This window comes from Phalaenopsis equestris, unplaced genomic scaffold (assembly GCF_001263595.1).
Source record: "Phalaenopsis equestris unplaced genomic scaffold, ASM126359v1 Scaffold000188, whole genome shotgun sequence".
NCBI classification, from domain to species: domain Eukaryota; kingdom Viridiplantae; phylum Streptophyta; class Magnoliopsida; order Asparagales; family Orchidaceae; genus Phalaenopsis; species Phalaenopsis equestris.
In genome coordinates this window covers 459837-477820 of record NW_018164630.1, presented here as the reverse complement: position 1 = coordinate 477820, position 17984 = coordinate 459837, and the positions used below count along the sequence as shown (strand labels likewise).

General features: G+C 34.1%; 2 protein-coding genes and 1 pseudogene across 4 annotated transcripts in view; 1 reads left to right on the top strand and 2 right to left on the bottom strand.

Moving 5' to 3' along the window:
• LOC110022373 overlaps positions 1 to 15484 on the top strand; it is a 69263-nt gene extending 53779 nt beyond the window's left edge. Inside the window, exons 13-20 of the mRNA XM_020721267.1 lie at positions 684 to 807; positions 914 to 952; positions 1370 to 1453; positions 7773 to 7939; positions 8007 to 8104; positions 13203 to 13645; positions 13832 to 14193; positions 14964 to 15484. Of these exons, the coding sequence (XP_020576926.1) occupies positions 684 to 807; positions 914 to 952; positions 1370 to 1453; positions 7773 to 7939; positions 8007 to 8104; positions 13203 to 13645; positions 13832 to 14193; positions 14964 to 15056 (1410 nt within the window). The 3' untranslated portion in view covers positions 15057 to 15484. The remainder of the gene's footprint in view (positions 1 to 683; positions 808 to 913; positions 953 to 1369; positions 1454 to 7772; positions 7940 to 8006; positions 8105 to 13202; positions 13646 to 13831; positions 14194 to 14963) is intronic.
• LOC110022376 lies at positions 1275 to 2772 on the bottom strand (annotated as a pseudogene).
• Positions 15485 to 16499: 1015 nt separating the features above from the next.
• Positions 16500 to 17984, bottom strand: part of LOC110022411 (DNA repair protein recA homolog 3, mitochondrial) — a 17706-nt gene continuing 16221 nt past the window's right edge. For 2 of the 3 annotated variants that reach the window (XM_020721336.1, XM_020721338.1), the window contains one exon: positions 16500 to 17188. In XM_020721336.1, the coding sequence (XP_020576995.1) occupies positions 16778 to 17188 (411 nt within the window). In that variant the 3' untranslated portion in view covers positions 16500 to 16777. The remainder of the gene's footprint in view (positions 17189 to 17984) is intronic. The other variant, XM_020721337.1, reaches the window with a different exon arrangement.

Below are 17984 nucleotides of genomic sequence, written 5' to 3'. Positions count from 1 at the left end.
TTTCTATTATGTATGTCATAAATGCTAGATGTTTATAGTTTCACTGCATTCCAAGTACAGGATTGGAAAATAGTGGCTGCAGGCCTTGGTTTCTTGAAGCTTTTGATATCTTGATGCAGGAGCTAATTTTAAAGATTCAAACTGGAGAAATAAAGATATTTTATTCCATTGATCTACTGAATAGGGGTGATGGAGTTTGTTGAAATTCATAATAATGCGAAATATTTTTATTGATATGAAATGGGGTATAAATAACCCTTACATAAATCTCAGAATAAGAAAGAAAATAATAAAGATGTAACAGGAAAGGAAAGATATGAAACCTAGTATCTCCAATTAATCAATCCATATTAATTATTTTGATATAAATTAAACAACATAAAATAGAAAAGCCTAAAATAGTAAAGGAAATAAATCCAATCCAAGAAAATAAATCTAAAATATGAAATGAAATAAAGTTATATTAGGAAATAAATCTAATTATCATAACTTCTAACGGGAATAAATTATTTCCTAATATAACCTCTAACACTCCCCCTCAATTTGAAACATGGTTGAAAATCATGCTTAACTTGGATTTGAAAACATCAAACAATAAGCGAGGAAGATCTTGTGAAGTAGAAATTGAAGTTTGCATCCTGTACTGCGATTGTCTTTTATTGCAATTCTTGCAGTGTCTGTAGGTAGGCGAAAGACTCCGACAGATAATATTGCAAGAGAATTTGCAAGGAAGTAGACAACCTGCAGGAAAGTTGACTTTTAGTAGACTGCGGTTGTCTTTGACAATAGTTCCTGCAATATTTGTAGGTAGGTAGAAGACTTCTACAGGTAATGCTACATGGGAGTTTGTAGTGAAGTAGACAACCTGCTAGAAAACTCTATTCTAGTTGACTGTGGTTGTCTTTGATTGCAGTGTCTGCAGTGTCTATAGGTGGGTGGAAGGCTCCTGCAGGTAATGTCGTAGAGGAGTTTGCAAGGAAGTAGATAGCTTCCAGAAAAAGCTGCGGGTCCTACAGAAAAAAAGGAGAAAACTCCAGAGGTAGGTCTATTGCATTGCGGAGGGTTTGTTGTAAGAAAGATTCCAGAAGAGGGACTAATGCAGGAAAAGGGTCCGAAGGAAAGTCTACTATAGGAAAAAGTTCTGGTGGCAAAGGAAAAAAATAGAGCAAGACCTGAATAGAGTTTTTTTGGCAGCAGGGAAAAAACCGACGAAGAAGGGCATGTAGGGTGACTGTTGGGATTCTATTCAAGGATACATCCATTCTCGCCTCTGTAATAACCTTCCTCAAGTTGTTTTGAAAACAAGCCAAAGATGAACTTCTCTGTAACAAGCTTCCTTTCGTTTGCACAATTCATGCATGTGAAATAGCGAAGGATGCCATAATGGTCACTGCCAGAATTTGCGGCTGGCAGGAATTTGTGGCCTATAGGAAGGCGCCGGTAAGATCTATAGGTAAGATTTCCATCCAACAGAGATGATTTCCGAGTGTTGGGGACCTGCAAAGAGAGATCTGGTAGTCCTGAGAGGAGTTCCAACCGGTTGTGGAGATGAAAAGGTGGGCCTCAAACACGACGTTTTCGAGCGTGAGAACGGTAAGGCCTTCCATTAGGGCCTAAAGGGCGCATATTGGGTTGATCTCAATGCAAGCGTCAGCAGCCTTGAGTTAGGCAGTACATCCCTTGCCTACATTGTCGTAGCAGCAGGCAACGACTACCTTGCCAGTGATCATGACATCAGTGGCTCGCATTAGGCCATTGGGGATAGAGTGGTGGCAACCATATAGTTTATCAAACTTACTCTTTGTAACCGAGTCATTGACGTTGATGGCAAAGAAAAGAAGCATCCCACTGTATTGCTTTTGGTACAACCTCTTCACTGCTTTGGTCGTCTCCTTAGAGACGCCAACTATTCTCTCCTTCATCTTCTGATACTTCTTCGGATCAACGCTTAAGCTATCCCTGATGAGCCCAACCACGATCTAGAATTTTGCATTGTTCGTAGAAATCAGATATGGAGTTTTCCCATTCTTCTCGTACTCCTCAGCCTTAACCCCCTCATGGATAAGAAGTGTCGCATCACCGTTGCTGTCGACAATGAGATTCGGGCCTCCACCGACACCCCATTCTAGGTAGCGCTTCGTGCACCACCAGTACTCCTGGAGGGTCTTGCCCTTCCAAGAAAAAGCAATGAAGGAATCACGAGCGATTGTGGCAACAACGTGGTCCTTGAAATATGCATGTTGCAACGTGGTCTTGGGTGGAGAAAATGTTGTAAGAACACCAACATACCTCGGCACCAAGGGAGGTTTGGGTTTCAATGAGGACAACAGTCTAGATTGTAATATGGAGAGAGTCGGAGATACGCGCTCCTTTGAACGACTGGGAGGGTCGAACTCAGCGCGACAGGCCATGGGGCATGACATCTCAACCTCTGCAAGCTCGATCTCGAGCCGGTCGAAATCGGCCTTAGATAAGTCTTTCGCCTTGTATTTGCACTCTGAAATGGTCTTCTCCACGAGCAGAGTCATAACGATGAAAGAGAAGTAGATCGGGAAATTTTTGTCTCCCGCTACGAATGGCACCGAGATCTAGCGAGCGAGGAGGGCAAAACGGATCTACTCCGATGGTGAGAGCCTACGGACAGCTTGCACAGAGAGAAAGTGTCCCTCCTTGCAGGGAGGATGAAAGGAAGAGAGTCTGGCAGCTCTAGTGTGAGGACCGACAGTTAGGTCAAGGAATTTGTCTTTGACACCAAGTTAAAATTTAGAAATAATGAGGAATAATTTTATTGATATGAAAGTGGATATAACATGGATCCTAAAATAGGAAAGATAATAATAAAAAAAGAAACGGGAAATGAAAGATATAACATCTGGTATCTCCAATTAATCAATCCATATTAATTATTTGAAGATAAATGAAAAAACATAAAATAAGAAAGCCTAAAGTAGATAAGAAAATAAATCGAATCAAAGAAAATAAATCTAAAATAGGAAAAGAAATAAAGATATGTTAGTAAATAAATATAATTCTCTTAACTTCTAAGAGGAAATATAACTTATAACAGATTTTTTATAGAAGGGCAATGTTCCTCTCCACTTATTACCTCAATTCAAATCTTTCAAAACATGTAATAAGCAAATTTAGGGTAACGTGGAATCTAGTGACATCCCACTCAAGCTTAACTGGTATATGCTTATAATTTCCAGCTTGCTTGGACAGGGCCTTGATGAGAATTTCTGCAATTTGGTGACGATTTGGAGTATTTGAGTATCTTCAGTTTGTTGACCTGAGATACCTTTTGTGATCGAGTCAACTCTATATGAAATGTTCAAGATTTTCAAAGCCCTTAATCCCAAATTCTTTTGTTAGGAGTCTTATTAATTTGCTCATTCATTTTGCAATGTCTCCTATCAGAAAGATTTCATCCACAAACAATCAGAATAATAGTTTTATTAATAGGTAAATTTTAACAATGGGAGTGTGATTAGCTGGACATTGTATATATGTATAATGTTTAACCACTTGATGAATGTGTTGAATCAAGTCATGAGAATTTCTCTGTTATATAAGCACCTTTTTAAGTTTCTACCTTTCTTTAGTCTAATTTGTTATTGTGGCCAACCCAAGTTAGCGAGAAAAGTATTCATGCTTTGCAGTTTTTCTTATGAGAACAAATGTCTCTTGATATTGTACCATGAAGTTCTTTGTGAGCTTTGATTACAACTTTGTTAGCCTTTTTGGGGACTTGAAGAACTAAACTATGAGCAAAAACACAAATAGGACCTTTTCTTTACACTCAAAACCCTCATTAAGAAAATTGAATTAAAATGGATCTTGAATGGTGAAATACGTTAAAAAAAAACCCCTCTAATTTATGAAAAGAAGTTGTTTCCTCAAATGGTCTACAACATAAAATTACAATGTGAAGACAAAAAAAAGGGCATTTCAAAACAATGTGACAAGATTCTAACTCGTAATACTCGCCATTGAATCCACAATATGTATGTGCAAGTGGGAATCGCCAAGGTGGGCAAGGGAGTGGTGTGTGAAGGTATTTGTAATATATGTATAAAATAAATAAATAATTAATTAAAATAAATAGAGTTGCATCGAGCATCTCTTTTGGATTGGAGAGAAGATATCGAGAGTGTGATCGAGAGGCAATAGACAAGCGAGGTGAGGGAGAAGAAGGTGGAAGAAGAAAGAGACAACACAAACCCTAGCCACATCTCAAGGTGGTAGTGCCTGTAGGCTCAGGAGGCAAGCGTTGAGCTAGTGGAGACGATCTTGTTGGTGTGAAAGAGAGAAGTGACAAAGAATGGAGGATTGTGAGAAGTTTTGTTGATTGCAAGAAGGGGCGTGAGGTTGATTCGAGCGGGACTGGGGTAGGATCTGATAGCAAGGTGGGCGCTTGCGAGGGTAGTGCTTGATTTCACACAAGAGCTAAAGTTGGGTCTATGTGCTAAAATTCGATACGAAGCGCTTGCAATAGAATCAAACCGTGGGGTTGAACCGATCTGAAAACTTAAAGGATAGGGTTTTATTTTGAATTAAAGTTAAAGCAATTTTATATATTCAATTAAAATTTCTTATTAATAATATTATGATTTGCATCAGACAGCTTGTATTCAAGCAAAAGGATAAGGGTGAACTATAGTCATGTAGTGTGGGAAAGAACTACACTGAGCCTTTGATGAGGAGGTAAATGTTAGGGCTTTATGTTTTAAATTAAATATTTTAATTTTTAATTGAAAGTTATTGTGTTAATTTTAATTGTAAATAAATTAATTTGAAATTAACAAATATGAGAAAGTAAGCACAAGATATTAAAATACGATAATTGTAAATAATTTTATAATTTTGGTATAAGCTTAACTAGTATAATAAATAAGATTATATGACTAACAAGTATATGAACTATGGTCTAATTTAATTATTTTCGTTAAATTATTTATGAATTTCTTAAATGCAGGTTCTTTATAATGATTCAATATTTATAAATTAGGAGGATTATATTTTTAGTAAATAAAAGATAGATTTATTAGTTTGGTATTCTTATTAATCCTAAAAGTTAGGTGTAGATGAAAATCTTTTTTAACTTTAAGATTAATTTTCACTTTAGTATAGTTCTACTTTCATTCATAATAGAGGTTAATTATAGATAAATTAGAATGAAAATTTTAATCCATTAACTTTATTATTAAATAGAGCAATGAATAAAAATACATATAAATAATAATAATAACAGTAGTAATAATTGAAAAATAATTCTATAACAAAAAAATTTTTGAATCTCAAAAGTTTGCTTTTATACTATTGGTTATTAATATCAACATAAAAGAGTATCGTGACGCGAAGTTGGTTGCTCGAAGATTGAGAATCTAGCCTGGCAACTGAAGTGAGCAATTGTGTTTCTAAATATAATGGTTAGTTGTAGATGAAAACCTTTTTAAGTTTAAGATAAATATGCTTTAGTATAGTTCTACTTTCATTCATAATAGAGGTTAATTATAGATAAATTGGAATGAAAAGTTTAATCCATTAACTTAATTATTAAAGAGAGCAATGAATACAAATACATATAAATAATAATAATAACATCAGCAATAATTGAAAAATAATTCTGTTAACAAAAAAATTATTTGAATCTTAAAAGTTTGCTTTTATATTCTATTATTTATTAATATCAACATAAAAGAGCATCGTGACCCCAAGTTGGTTACCCGAAGATTTAGAATCTAGCATGACAACTGAAGTGAGTAATTATATTTCTAAATTTTCGTAATATATTTTATTTCTAAATATATTCTTTATTTTACTTTAGATATATTATAATCTATACAATTGAGACTTAAATTGCAACTAATTCCTCATATTGCTATGTATGAAATATGTATGTTAACAATGATGCTTAAATAGTTGCATATTTGTTTTCCTAGAAAGATGTCAAAGTATTAGATGACTTTTAGATTCTAGTGCAGATGTGTATATTAGATTATTGCATGATTTAGATTATAGTGAAGGTGTATTTATTCACTGGTAGATAAATACAAAATATCTTATAAGAAAATAATGTTTGGAATATTGAAATAAAAATATTTTATAGATGAATGCTTGTATGTGCATATCAAAAAAAGTGTTATCCCTTGTAGTATTGGTTGAGGATACCAATGTACTTGCGCATGTTGATATTTTTCTGTCACCTCAGACAATTGTGAAATTTATATCACTAACCGTCATGTCAACTGGAGGATATCAGTCAGGAGTCAGTGGACGCCCTACCATCTCAGACAATCGTGTAATTCAGATCATGAATTGTTGTGTCGATGGGAGAATATTAGTCCATGGTGAGTATGTGTATTTTCACCTCGAACAATAGTAGACCTAGTCTGCGCTCTATCTGTCGACATGTGTGTATCGGCAAGGGGTGTGTTATGTTATATTTATATGGTGCTCTTGAGATGGGTATAGAAGTTGTGTATGATGTATATTAAAGTTAAAATAAGTTAAAAGATTAAATATTGAAATGTAAAGATAAAGTTGATGAATATCGAATTCTAGATTATTTCTATTGAGTATATGTCATGAATACATGGATTAGATTATTATATAATTTTCTACAATAAAACATAAAATACCAGCATGCATATTATTTTCTTTTCTTTGAGTCACCGTAGTTTAGAAGTGCAATTGTTTCACTAAGTTACAATTGTTTCACCAAGTTATTTTAGAAGACTCAGTATGTTGTTTTAATATTTTTCAGGTTTATATTTTTAAAAAAAAGATGAATACTAGAAAAAAAAATGTTTACAAAATGTGAGATCAGCAACTATAAAGATAAACTTTTATTTGCTAATTAAATTTCTTTTTTTAGTGGTCCTTTTAATTAATTTTTGGATTGGTGCAAGAGATTAGAGAGGTGGGTTGTGTCTTTTTTTCCTTTACTTTTTTTCTTTTTTTTTTATAATTCAATTAAGAAAAAACTCATTTGAGTTTTTTTTGTTGCTTTGATTTTTTTTTTCTTTTTTTCTTTTTTGTTTTAATAGATGTATGTTAATTCCTCGTAGATTTTTTGCCATTTGAACGTTGGATTTCATTCTTGTCGCATGCTTGGGGTTAAATTTCATGTTTTGCTTTCATTTGACAACCCAATTGATATGAGTATCCCTTCTATCTAATTTTGACATTCTGGATTCTTCAGCATTTTTCATTTTGCCAAACAGGCAATGTTTGTTGTGTTTCGCATGATGACAAGCCCATAGTCCATTTTCGTTGTGTTTGATTGAATTGATTGTGTGGGCACAGATGCATAGTTTTGGTTTTTTTTCTTTTTTTTTTGTTGCCTTTTCTTGTGTAATTCGCTAGACAAGTCAATCGTCGTTCCCAAGCATTTTGGATGCTTCGAACTTGTTGATGCAATATCTTTTAAGAACGGACAACATTAGCATTTCAAGCTTAATTCATGGTGCATCATGTCTGTTATATGCTATTTTGGTCATGTTGAATTGAATTGATTGCGTGGACCATTTTTTTGGTAATTTGGATGCTTTAGACGTATCAATGCAATTTGTTTTGAAATTAGCAATGTTTAGATGATTTTAATTTGTGTGATGCATCTGCGATGTGGCAACCGTTGATCAATCAGGTTGGGTTTAAGACATTCGTGAGATCAACAAGGAACATCTTTTTTTGTAAATTTTTTGTTGTTCAATGTTATTTTAGAGGTCAAAACTCTTTTCCCGTTTACCTTTTGACGTTTTGAAATCTAGGTATTTTTATAGAACCCAGAATGACAAATGAGAAATTAGGTGAAACAGCTCTATGGTTTTCTGTATCGCAGGTAATAAAGAACGGGGAAATGCTCGGAGTTTCCCATCTCAGGAACAGAAGAGTTTTGTCTAATGGATTTGCTTTATTAGGAAAGGAGAATTTACAGGTAACGACTATTTATTTTTTGGTTGTGCGGCTCTATCAAGGATCTAACTTATATTCCTCTATTACAGTTGATGTATAGTGATGGTGACAAAGCATTTGGAACGTCGGAAGAACTTTGTATTGATGAGAGGTTAAGGATTGCATTTGACGGAATATTAATTGTCTGGTATTGTTCCAATTCCTGCATAAGCTTTCTTAGAAAGGTCAGTCGGGCGCTTGAAATTTTGTTGGAATGTGTTTGGATAGAATCTTGCCAAACTAGTTGGCAAGCTTAGAATTAGAGTGAAAACTGTCCTTTCATGCGCAGGTTTGGTTTTTTTTTTTTTTTTTCATTGTTGACCCCTAAAATAATTTTTTTTAAAAAAAAAGAAATGAAAAAAATAAATAAAATAACATTAAAAATTGTATCCACTTCCACTCAGTTCACAGAATAATCATTCCCATTGTTTATTAAAAAAATAAATAAAATAAATTTGAAGCTTTGGAAAGGGGCTGGGAGGGGAGGGCCAGTTACAAAGAAAAAAAAGACCACGGAGAAGAAAACCCCGCTTGTCTTTTTCGCCCGCTTCAGTCAAAACCCAAGTGCTACTTGCTCTCAATCGCGGTTGTTCCGGGTCCTGCTTGCCTACTCCCAATTGCAAGACAGTTGTTGTTAGGGCTAGCCGCAAAAGAAAACCACAAGATCACTGCGTATGAAGATCCCCGTCTTTCTCTCCTTCCGCGCCATTTCCATCACGATATAGCTATGGCGATTGCTCTATGGAAAGCGATAGCAGGATTATCGTGTACAAAAACCCTTGAAACTGCCTAAATCTCTCACGAGAAAGCCGTGATTTGCTCTAATTGGGAAGACAAGAACAGAATCGCCGGCATACAGAGACCTGAAACTCTCATCTTTCATCTCCTTCCGCACTACTCCTATCCAAAACCATGGAGGTAGATGAAGAAAGCCCACAGAAGTCCTGCTTCGCCCCCTCCTTCCGTCGAAATCCTTCTTTCCTGTCTTTCGCCTACCTTGTCCAACTCCCTGCAAATTCATGTGATTCGCTCTGCCCTAGCCCGTCGAAGCCCCTCTATTTCCTTCTTCCCTTGTCTTGCCGCTCAATCCCTGCGTGCCTTCCTCCCATTTGGCCCTCCTTTTCCTTGTCCTGCATTTGATCTAGTTGCACCTCTATTCATTGTTTTGTACTGTCACTCTTTCGTCGCCTATTCAAACCCAATTTCCCTAACTCTCTTTTTGCTCTGCCCTCAATTGATAAGTTGAGAACCCTAATCACTAAACAACCTGCTTATATGTATATATGTATATATATAAAGAGACATTTGCATGGTAACTCATCAGCCCACCGACATCATTTTCATATCACAAGCAGAGCTATAAACACAAAGACTCACTTTATTTTTATGTGGGATAATCGAAGGTCTTCCTGTGTATTAAAGAATGGTAGATTGGAAGATTCTCTTCGGTCTCAATCTCACGATACTGATAGATAGCTGGGCAGACAAACACCCTGATGCAACCCCCTCAAAGAGAAACGACGTCGAGAGGCTGCTGAAATTTATAGTGATTTTGGACTTTCAAATGTTCTTAAAAAATTGAATTATTTGGACTTAAAATAATGTCAAAACAGAAATAAAGGAAAATATAAATTGTGATATAGAAGTCTCAGATTAGATTATATTTGATTTTGATCAAATAAAAATGTCTTGATGGAAATGAATGTTTATTGGATCTATTTAAATACTTTAATTTTTGGGCTAAACTTAAATTTGAAAAATAAAATTTATAAACTGGAGCTAAGCTTGACTTAAATGTGAAATATCATAAATTGGGGCTAAATATGAGACATGAATGTCATGTTTAAATACTAAAACAATTACTTAATATGAAAATATCATCACCAAATTCGCAACGTGTCTGCTAGCGAACAGAAGCCGATCATTTTTATGCTCCAAGTGAAGTTATGTAAATGCAAGTTCATAAGATTCTCTATGAATGTCTCAAAATTCAATTGTCATGTAGGTTCCTTTTTGAAACAAGTCATCAGAATTATTCAAAGCATGTAAAACCCTTGAAAGTGTGCAAACATAAAAAGTGAAATGCTGGCACGTACTCCAACCAATATATTGAATGCTCAAATACTAGATTTGAGAATATTGTGCGGGCTAATCGGGTTGTCTTGTCTATAGGATAGAGTTGTAAGTCTCACATAACTAGTCCAATTCTCCTCCTCACAAGGACTGGAATTGACGAGTCTAATACTTTTGAAATAAATGTTAAAATCTTAATATAAAAATTTACAACTCTAAATCATCTGGTATGATCCTCCTCTTGTAAGGATAGGAATCGACATAGACTCATGCCCTAAGAAGTTAAAACTAACAAAACAAAATGTTTAACTCCCCGATGATGGTCGTGTTGATAGAAAATTTCAATTGGACTGGTCTATTTTAAAAATTAAGTTTCACAATCGATTTGAATAAATTCAAATGATATATCATTAAATCTGATCCTCTGTAAGCGAGATAGAGTTGACGGGATTCAAATATAAACAATTCATCAACGATGTCCGAGTTGATAAAAGATTTGAACTGAAAGGGTCTATTTTCAAAATTAAATTTCAAAATATATTTATATAATTTCAAATGATATATCATTGAGCCTAATCCTTTGTAAGTGGAATAGAGTCGACAAGTTTCAAAGATAATCAAATCCCCAGTGATGGTCGAGTTAATAGATTATTTCGATCGGATGGGTTTATTTTAAAGTTATGTTTCAAAGTTTATTTTGAATTCAATTATTGAGTCTGATCCTCTATAAGCGAACCAAATTGACTGAGTTCAAAGATAAACTCTCCTCAATAATGGCTGAGTTGATAAAAGATTTCAACTGGAAGAATCTATTTTCAAATTTAAGTTTAAAATATATCTGAATAAATTCAAATGATATATCACTAATCTCGGTCCTCTGTAAACGGTACAGAGTAGACAGGGTTTAAAGATAACCAAATCCTCGATGATGGTCAAGTTGATAAAATATTTCAATCGGATGAGTCAATTTTAAAATTATGCTGCAAAGTCTATTTTGAATTCAATCACTATGTCTGATCCTCTATAAGAAGGATAGAGTCAACAGGGTTCAAAGATAAACTTTCTTTGATGATGACCATGTTGATTATTAATCTCAACCGCAGGGGTCAACTTTCAAATCAATTTTCAAATCAAGTTTCAAATCAAATTTCAAATCAAGTTATCAAAAGGACAAATCAATATATTTAAATTAAAGCCAATCACCTAAAGAATTGAAGTAAATAAAAACCAAATATTCAAGTCAAAATCAATCACTAAAAGCTAAAAGCAAAAAATTCATCCACAATCCGCAGAATTTTGTCAAGGGTGACAAACTTTTGATTGACTCAGCTCACAAAGAGTGAATGTCATATTAAATATATTCATATATTCATAATCAAAACAATCACATGTAAGAAAAATACCTGGCATGAATTCTCTGGCAGTCTCATTTTGCAGTTCGACTAGAGTTCTCTGACTGGTTGTTTGCCGCCAAATGGCACCACAAAGTAGCGGTTCGACTAGAGTTCTCTGACCGGTTGTTTGCCGCCAAATGATTACATTATGTTACGGTTACGACCGCAGCCCATATATTCCCCAATGACTTTTTACTTTTTGAATTGTCAATCATAAGGGTACAATTTATTGACATAAAATCTTCTGTTTGTTAAGGTTAATTTTGTTTCCTTAGACAAACATCTGCCAAGCAACTCATGGCTGCTGACAAGAATCATTTAGTCAAGTTGGGTCAACTACCTCTTCAAACTAAGTAGATCAAGGACCACGACGACCCGGGATGACGGAACTATGAGATCTTGATCAAGTTCCATCTTCATTTCCCCACCATCCGCGTTATACTTGAAGTGATATATTTTGCAACTAAAATATTAAAATTCTATTGTTATTACATGTTAAATACTCGATTCTTAATGACTAGCCTTAATTGAAAGAGTACTCTTATTATCAATGGAGTAATTAACTATAAAGGCTTGCGTTTATGAGAAACCTCAAACCTCGAATCAAAACGCCCTCATAAAATGAGGGTGAAATTTCTGAGTAGTGTCTTATTTACAATTCAATCTGTTTTCTGAAAAATTGATTGTCAAAGCTCTCAACAAAAATAAAAATAAAATAATGCAGAGTCTTTAAGGAGCGGTCATGAATTTGTAGAACCAACATTCGCCATTATTGTCTCGGTTTTTTATTTATATTGTTTTTTTCACTTCTTTTCTCGATTTTAAAGAAAATGAAATTATTTTTGGTACATTTTGTGAATTAGACCTTCATTCTGGTTTTACAGTCTATTAATAAATGAAAATTATTCATATTATATAAGCTTTAGCGGTAACAATATTAATATTAATTTTGATTAGTTTTTAATTATATTGAAGAAACTTTAATTTATTAATATTAACAACTAAAAAAAAACATTTAAATAAAATATCAAAATAATGATAGTTATATCATTCAAGCCTAAAACTGCCTGTACAAAAAATTAAATCTGTATTGTATTAATAAATAATGGGATAATTTGGATATTATTATGATCAAACAATTTAATAAGAATAGTTGAGCAATTTATAGGACTCTTTTCCTTGCATTTTTCTTAATGAAATTAACTAAACAATCTTAAGAAAAGTTTAGATCAATTGAAGAACGCTAATTTTACTCTTTTATTAATTAGTCTAATAAGTGAATTGGAATTCTGAAAAGATAAGAGTAGTGCCTTAGATTCAAGTTTTAAGATTGATAGGTGACATTTTTTTTTTTTTAAGTAATTTAAAATATTAAGAGCATGTCAAATGGTTGGAGAGGATGCATTTTGACACTATTATTTGTTGGGCAAGGGTAGACGGCAATGGAGTATTTTGAACTTAACTTAAAATCTTCTGAAATCGTCCGATTTTCTTCGCTCGCAACCTTCCGTGCTAGCAGAAGTTGAACGATCGATCACGTGAACACACTAATGGAGGAAAGAAATATAACAATTAAATTACAAAATAAATATAAAACAAAGTGTACAAGTCTAGAGATATGATATTACATAATGTGTATATACTAACACCATGAGTTTGCAATTTGTATGTGAATTGTGAGGGGTGTTGTATCCATATCAACTAAAATAGGTATGACCACTGAAGTCATATTTTGCTACTGTGGTTCCTATGTATTAATGGCAATATTTTCAATGGTAGCATGGAAATCTCACGTCCGCGACATATAAATGGATCGTCACAACCATGCTTGAAAGGGAAAATACGAATTAGTACCCGGTGTTTGTGGCTGGACAAAGGGAAGTTGTTGGATGCACTGTACAAAGCTGCACACGCTGCATTATCAAGTTGTCCTGTAAATTGCCCATTGGTTCACATGGAAAGGATTGTATCTGAAGTACTGAGGAAGGTGGTTAGAAAATACTGCAGTCGAAGACCAGAAGTCATTGCAATTGCTGTTGAGAACACCGTTGGTGCTCTCTCCGAAGAACTCAGGGAAAGAATAGCAGGAAAAACTTATGGTGGCTTTGATTCTTCTGCAATGAATCAACATTTAGATATTCGCATGAGGAAGGATTCAAGCAGCAGTTTTGATGAAGATACAGCAAACGTAATGAGAAACCTTATCGAAACAGAGGCTGAAGGTAATGCAGGAAACTTCTCTTTGATTTTGGTTGTCAAGAATTGTTTTGGTAGTATTTTTTGTTCCAAGCATGAATTTCTAACTTTGAACGAGCAATCTTCTGAAATGGGTACCAAGGGGGGTGGCATGAAAGGAGTATTCTATAATAAATTGTCTGATACCTTCTAAATGTAAAATGTTCTTGCAGATGATTATTTTGTGGCTGAGAAATCACATGTGGAAGATCCTTTGCTAGAATCAGAAGATTTGGAAGATGAAAACACATCTTCTGTAGAACATGTGAAATCCAGTAACGCAAGCGGAGGGGAATCAATGAAGGTATCAGAGGCGAAGACTGGTAGTCCCAAACCCGGAAAAAGGAACAAATGGAAGCCTGAAGAAATTACAAGATTAATTAAAGAACGTGGTGATTTAAATAGTAAATTTCAGACTGTTAGAGGAAGAATGGCTCTATGGGAAAATGTATCTTCTATCATGTCAGCCCATGGAATAATCCGTTCTTCCGCACAGTGCAAGTCTCTGTGGGCATCCCTTGTTCAAAAATATGAGGTGTTTACTTCGATCTGCGATGCTTATTCTTTTTCCTTCTCAAAATTTTTTTCTCTATATAACCATGTAGTTTCAAAGTTTTAAGCTATATCAATCGCACTTGTTTGACGCTTAGATTCTAACGGCCCTATGCCATAACATGCTATTTATCCAATGTGAAGTTAATAGGTGCATTTATATGAGGTATCTTACATATTGGTGTTTAATAACCATTACCTCAAAAGAAAATTATGTAAGTTCATATAACCAAGTTACGATTTTTACCAAGTTATTGCAATATTGTGGTTTCTGCATAATTTATAAAAATGTTTTTATTTTTAGTTTGTGCTTTCAACTTCTTACTAAACCATCTGGACAGGTGAAAGCGTGTTAAAATGTGCCGATCGAGCCTGGCTTGTGTTTGAAATATGTTTTTGGTTGTATATTTGGAGCAGGAACACAGGAAAATGCGTTTTGGAGAAAGCAAAATTTTAGTTTGATGTAATATATGTATTCTCATGAGTTGCATTTAATTGTGACATAGCTGCAGTTTGGTAGTGAGTAGTACCTATCAACATTATTACCTCCATTTTCTAAAATGATAATGCGCAAACAAAGCTGCTTTTGTTCATCTTATTTTTGCAACTTTATGATAATCCTCGGCAGACATCCTACCGGTTAATATTTCTTGTGAGAACTTCTAAATAAGCCTGACTCTTCTCTTCAATACATATATGCATTAATTATGATTCTCAAACTTAGTTTCAACTGACTCCCTTCTCTTCTTGCAGGAAAGTAGAAATGATGAGAAAATTAGAAAGAGCTGGCCATACTTCAACGCAGTAGATAAGATCTTGTCTGCTCCACAAGAGGCAGCAAAATAAGCAAAGCTGATAACCTGATCGGATAGATTGTGTAATCCATTGGAGTAAAATAGAAGGCTGCCATGTCTTTCATGCTCAGTCTTAGTGTGTAGATTAGGAAGAATCGGTGAGAAATCAGTTTTCAATCTTCAACAAGTCGTGCACTGCGGAACTAAAACTGGAGGACTACAATTGCTTTTATTGGACGCTTCAAATGGGCAATAAAATTTGTTTTTCATAAATTTTGGACAGAAATGTGATGTCATGTTTCTTTAATCTATACAGTACTGATCTAGGCATAACTTACTGCACTAAGTTGGGCCAGCCGGTGAGCACTGCTTTTTTTAGCTATAAGAGTTATTAGTATGTCAAACAGTTGCATTGTAACAACTACTGTATCCATTATTTTTATTAATTCTTCATTGTCATTTTAAAATGTTTTTCTATTATGTAAACACTGCTGATTTTCTTTTTCAGTTTGCTTTATATGTTTATATAATCCTTAGGTTTTGTTAAAAAAATAATAAGATATGGATATGCATGAGACATGATGCTATAACGTGACACCAAATTCTATGTATCTACATTATCTATCATCATAAGTTTGCTTTTTACATTCGGAACACCTAAATAAGGCCTACGCAAACCAGAAAGAAACATGATAGGATGAACTGCTTGCATGTCAGACATCAGTCATAAGAGCCCAATTTTAGGGTCGGTTTGGGACAGTTTTATGTCTACTTTATTTTTCAAACCACCATAATTCTATTTGGGTTTCTTGTTTTTCTTAGAAATTTTTGTGATAAAAAATTATTTTTTTGACCTGTTAAAATTTAGTAACTGCAAGAAATTATTGCTTTACAATAAAATAATTTTTTAATAATTATCACAATTTTTTTAAAAGTAATTTCTACAGTAACAGCTTCAAACAACTGCAAGAATCCCAAACTGACTCTTAATGGCAACTTCTATTCCAGTAGCTCAATTTTCAGACAAATTTAAGATCTATTTGAGATGATTTTTTATTTTTTTCAAATCACCATAATTTTATTTGGAGAATTGTTTTTTGTTATTTTTAAAAAATTTGTGGTAAAAGTTTACTTTTCTAAACCAAAGCTGTTAAAATGTTATAATTGCCAGAAAGTTATGATTGAAAATAAAACAAATTTTAATAGTCATCATAAATTTTTTAAAAACAATTTTTTCTGCAACAATTTCACATCTGCTTGCTCAAATCGTTACATTTGCCCCCAAACAGACCCTTAAAAGGCAACTCAAATTCAAGCAGCTCAATGTCCAAGAGTTTTAGTAGATGCCATTTTAATTTTATTTCAATATTTTCAGTCTTGAATATAAATAAAGAAATTTAAATATGAAATTTTTTTTTTCAGTCAAATACTTTTTATATGAACTATTTGAAATATAGAAAAAACATGATCTAATTGTTTTCATCAAACTAATTCAACAAAATGTGAACCAAAGCAATGCTCTATCTATATCATTTTACAAAACTCCATCTCAAGGAATCCCCATCTTCCAAAGCTAGAATTCCTGAAATATACAAATATATGGCGGCACCAATGCCAATTTTCAAAACTACATAGCTACTGAATGAACCCCAAATGGCTATTTAACACCCAGCCAGAAAATTCCCAATTAATCAATCAAAGGTTCATTCTGCTCTGCCACAATTAGGATCAATTTCTCATTTGACCAAACACTAAATCCTAAATAATGATGTTTCATACCTCAATGGCAGTCACTACTTCCTCCTCAGTTGTATCAGAAGCATCAAAAACCACAATTTCTTCCTGTTCATCTCCATCTACAGATGGAGTTCCTCCTCCTGTTTCATGCCTTCTCCCCGCATCAGTCTGAGTCAAAACCTCTCTCAGATTCACCATTAACTCCTGCCGTGCTTCTTCATTTCCAGACAAGTAGAGCTTGATTGCATCTTTGCCATGGAAGCTCTGCCCATTCAGCTTGTAGAAAGCACCCCCGGTTTTTGTAATGAACTTATGCTTCAGCCCCAGCTCTATCAGTTCTGAAGCAAGACAGATACCCTTTCCAAACTCCAACTCAAACTGAGCAGTTCTGAATGGTGGTGCATGCTTGTTCTTCACAATTTTCACCAAAATTTGGCTTCCTACAATCTTCAGAAAGAACATTTTGACTTAAATGATTGCTATTTCAAATGGCGAAGTTAATGAGAGATCTATAACCTGAAATTAAAAGCATGCTTTTTTGTTTCATTTGTGTTCTAATATGATATCACGGCTTTGTTGTTCAAAGCGATGGTGATATAGATGGGAATGTTAATAGTCGAATGTAGCCGAATTCAAGTTGGTTGGTTGAAGTGAAGGAATGTTTCGGGCCTTTTGTGTGATAAAACAGTACCGCTTAAGCTAAAAGGAAAATTTTATAAGACGGTGGTGAGACCTGTAATGCTCTATGGCGTTGAATGTTGGCCTTTAAAAGAGAAGCATAATATTAAGTTAAGTGTTACCGAGATGAGAATGATTAGGTGGATGAGTGGCTTTACACTTAGAGACAAAATGTGAAATGAATCTCCATGATTAAGGTTGGTGTAGCTCCAGCAACGGACAAAATTAGAGAGTCGTCTTAGATAGTTTAGTCACATTAAACATTGATCATCTGATGATCCGATTACGAGAGTAGATGTTTTAGATTCGACTTATGTTAAGAAAGGCAGAAGTAGACCTAGAAAGACTTGAGGTTATTGTATAAAAAAAGATCTTAATTTATTAGAACTAAATGAAATATGACACTAAATAGAACGTAATAGAGAAAAAGGTTTCATGTAGCCGACCACATGTAGTTGGATTAAGGCTTTGTTGTTGTTGTGTTCTAGTATATTAATGACATGCATGCTGGAGCCAATTAGACTGAGGAGAACCATGCAATTTAGAGGGCTAAGACATATTGAAT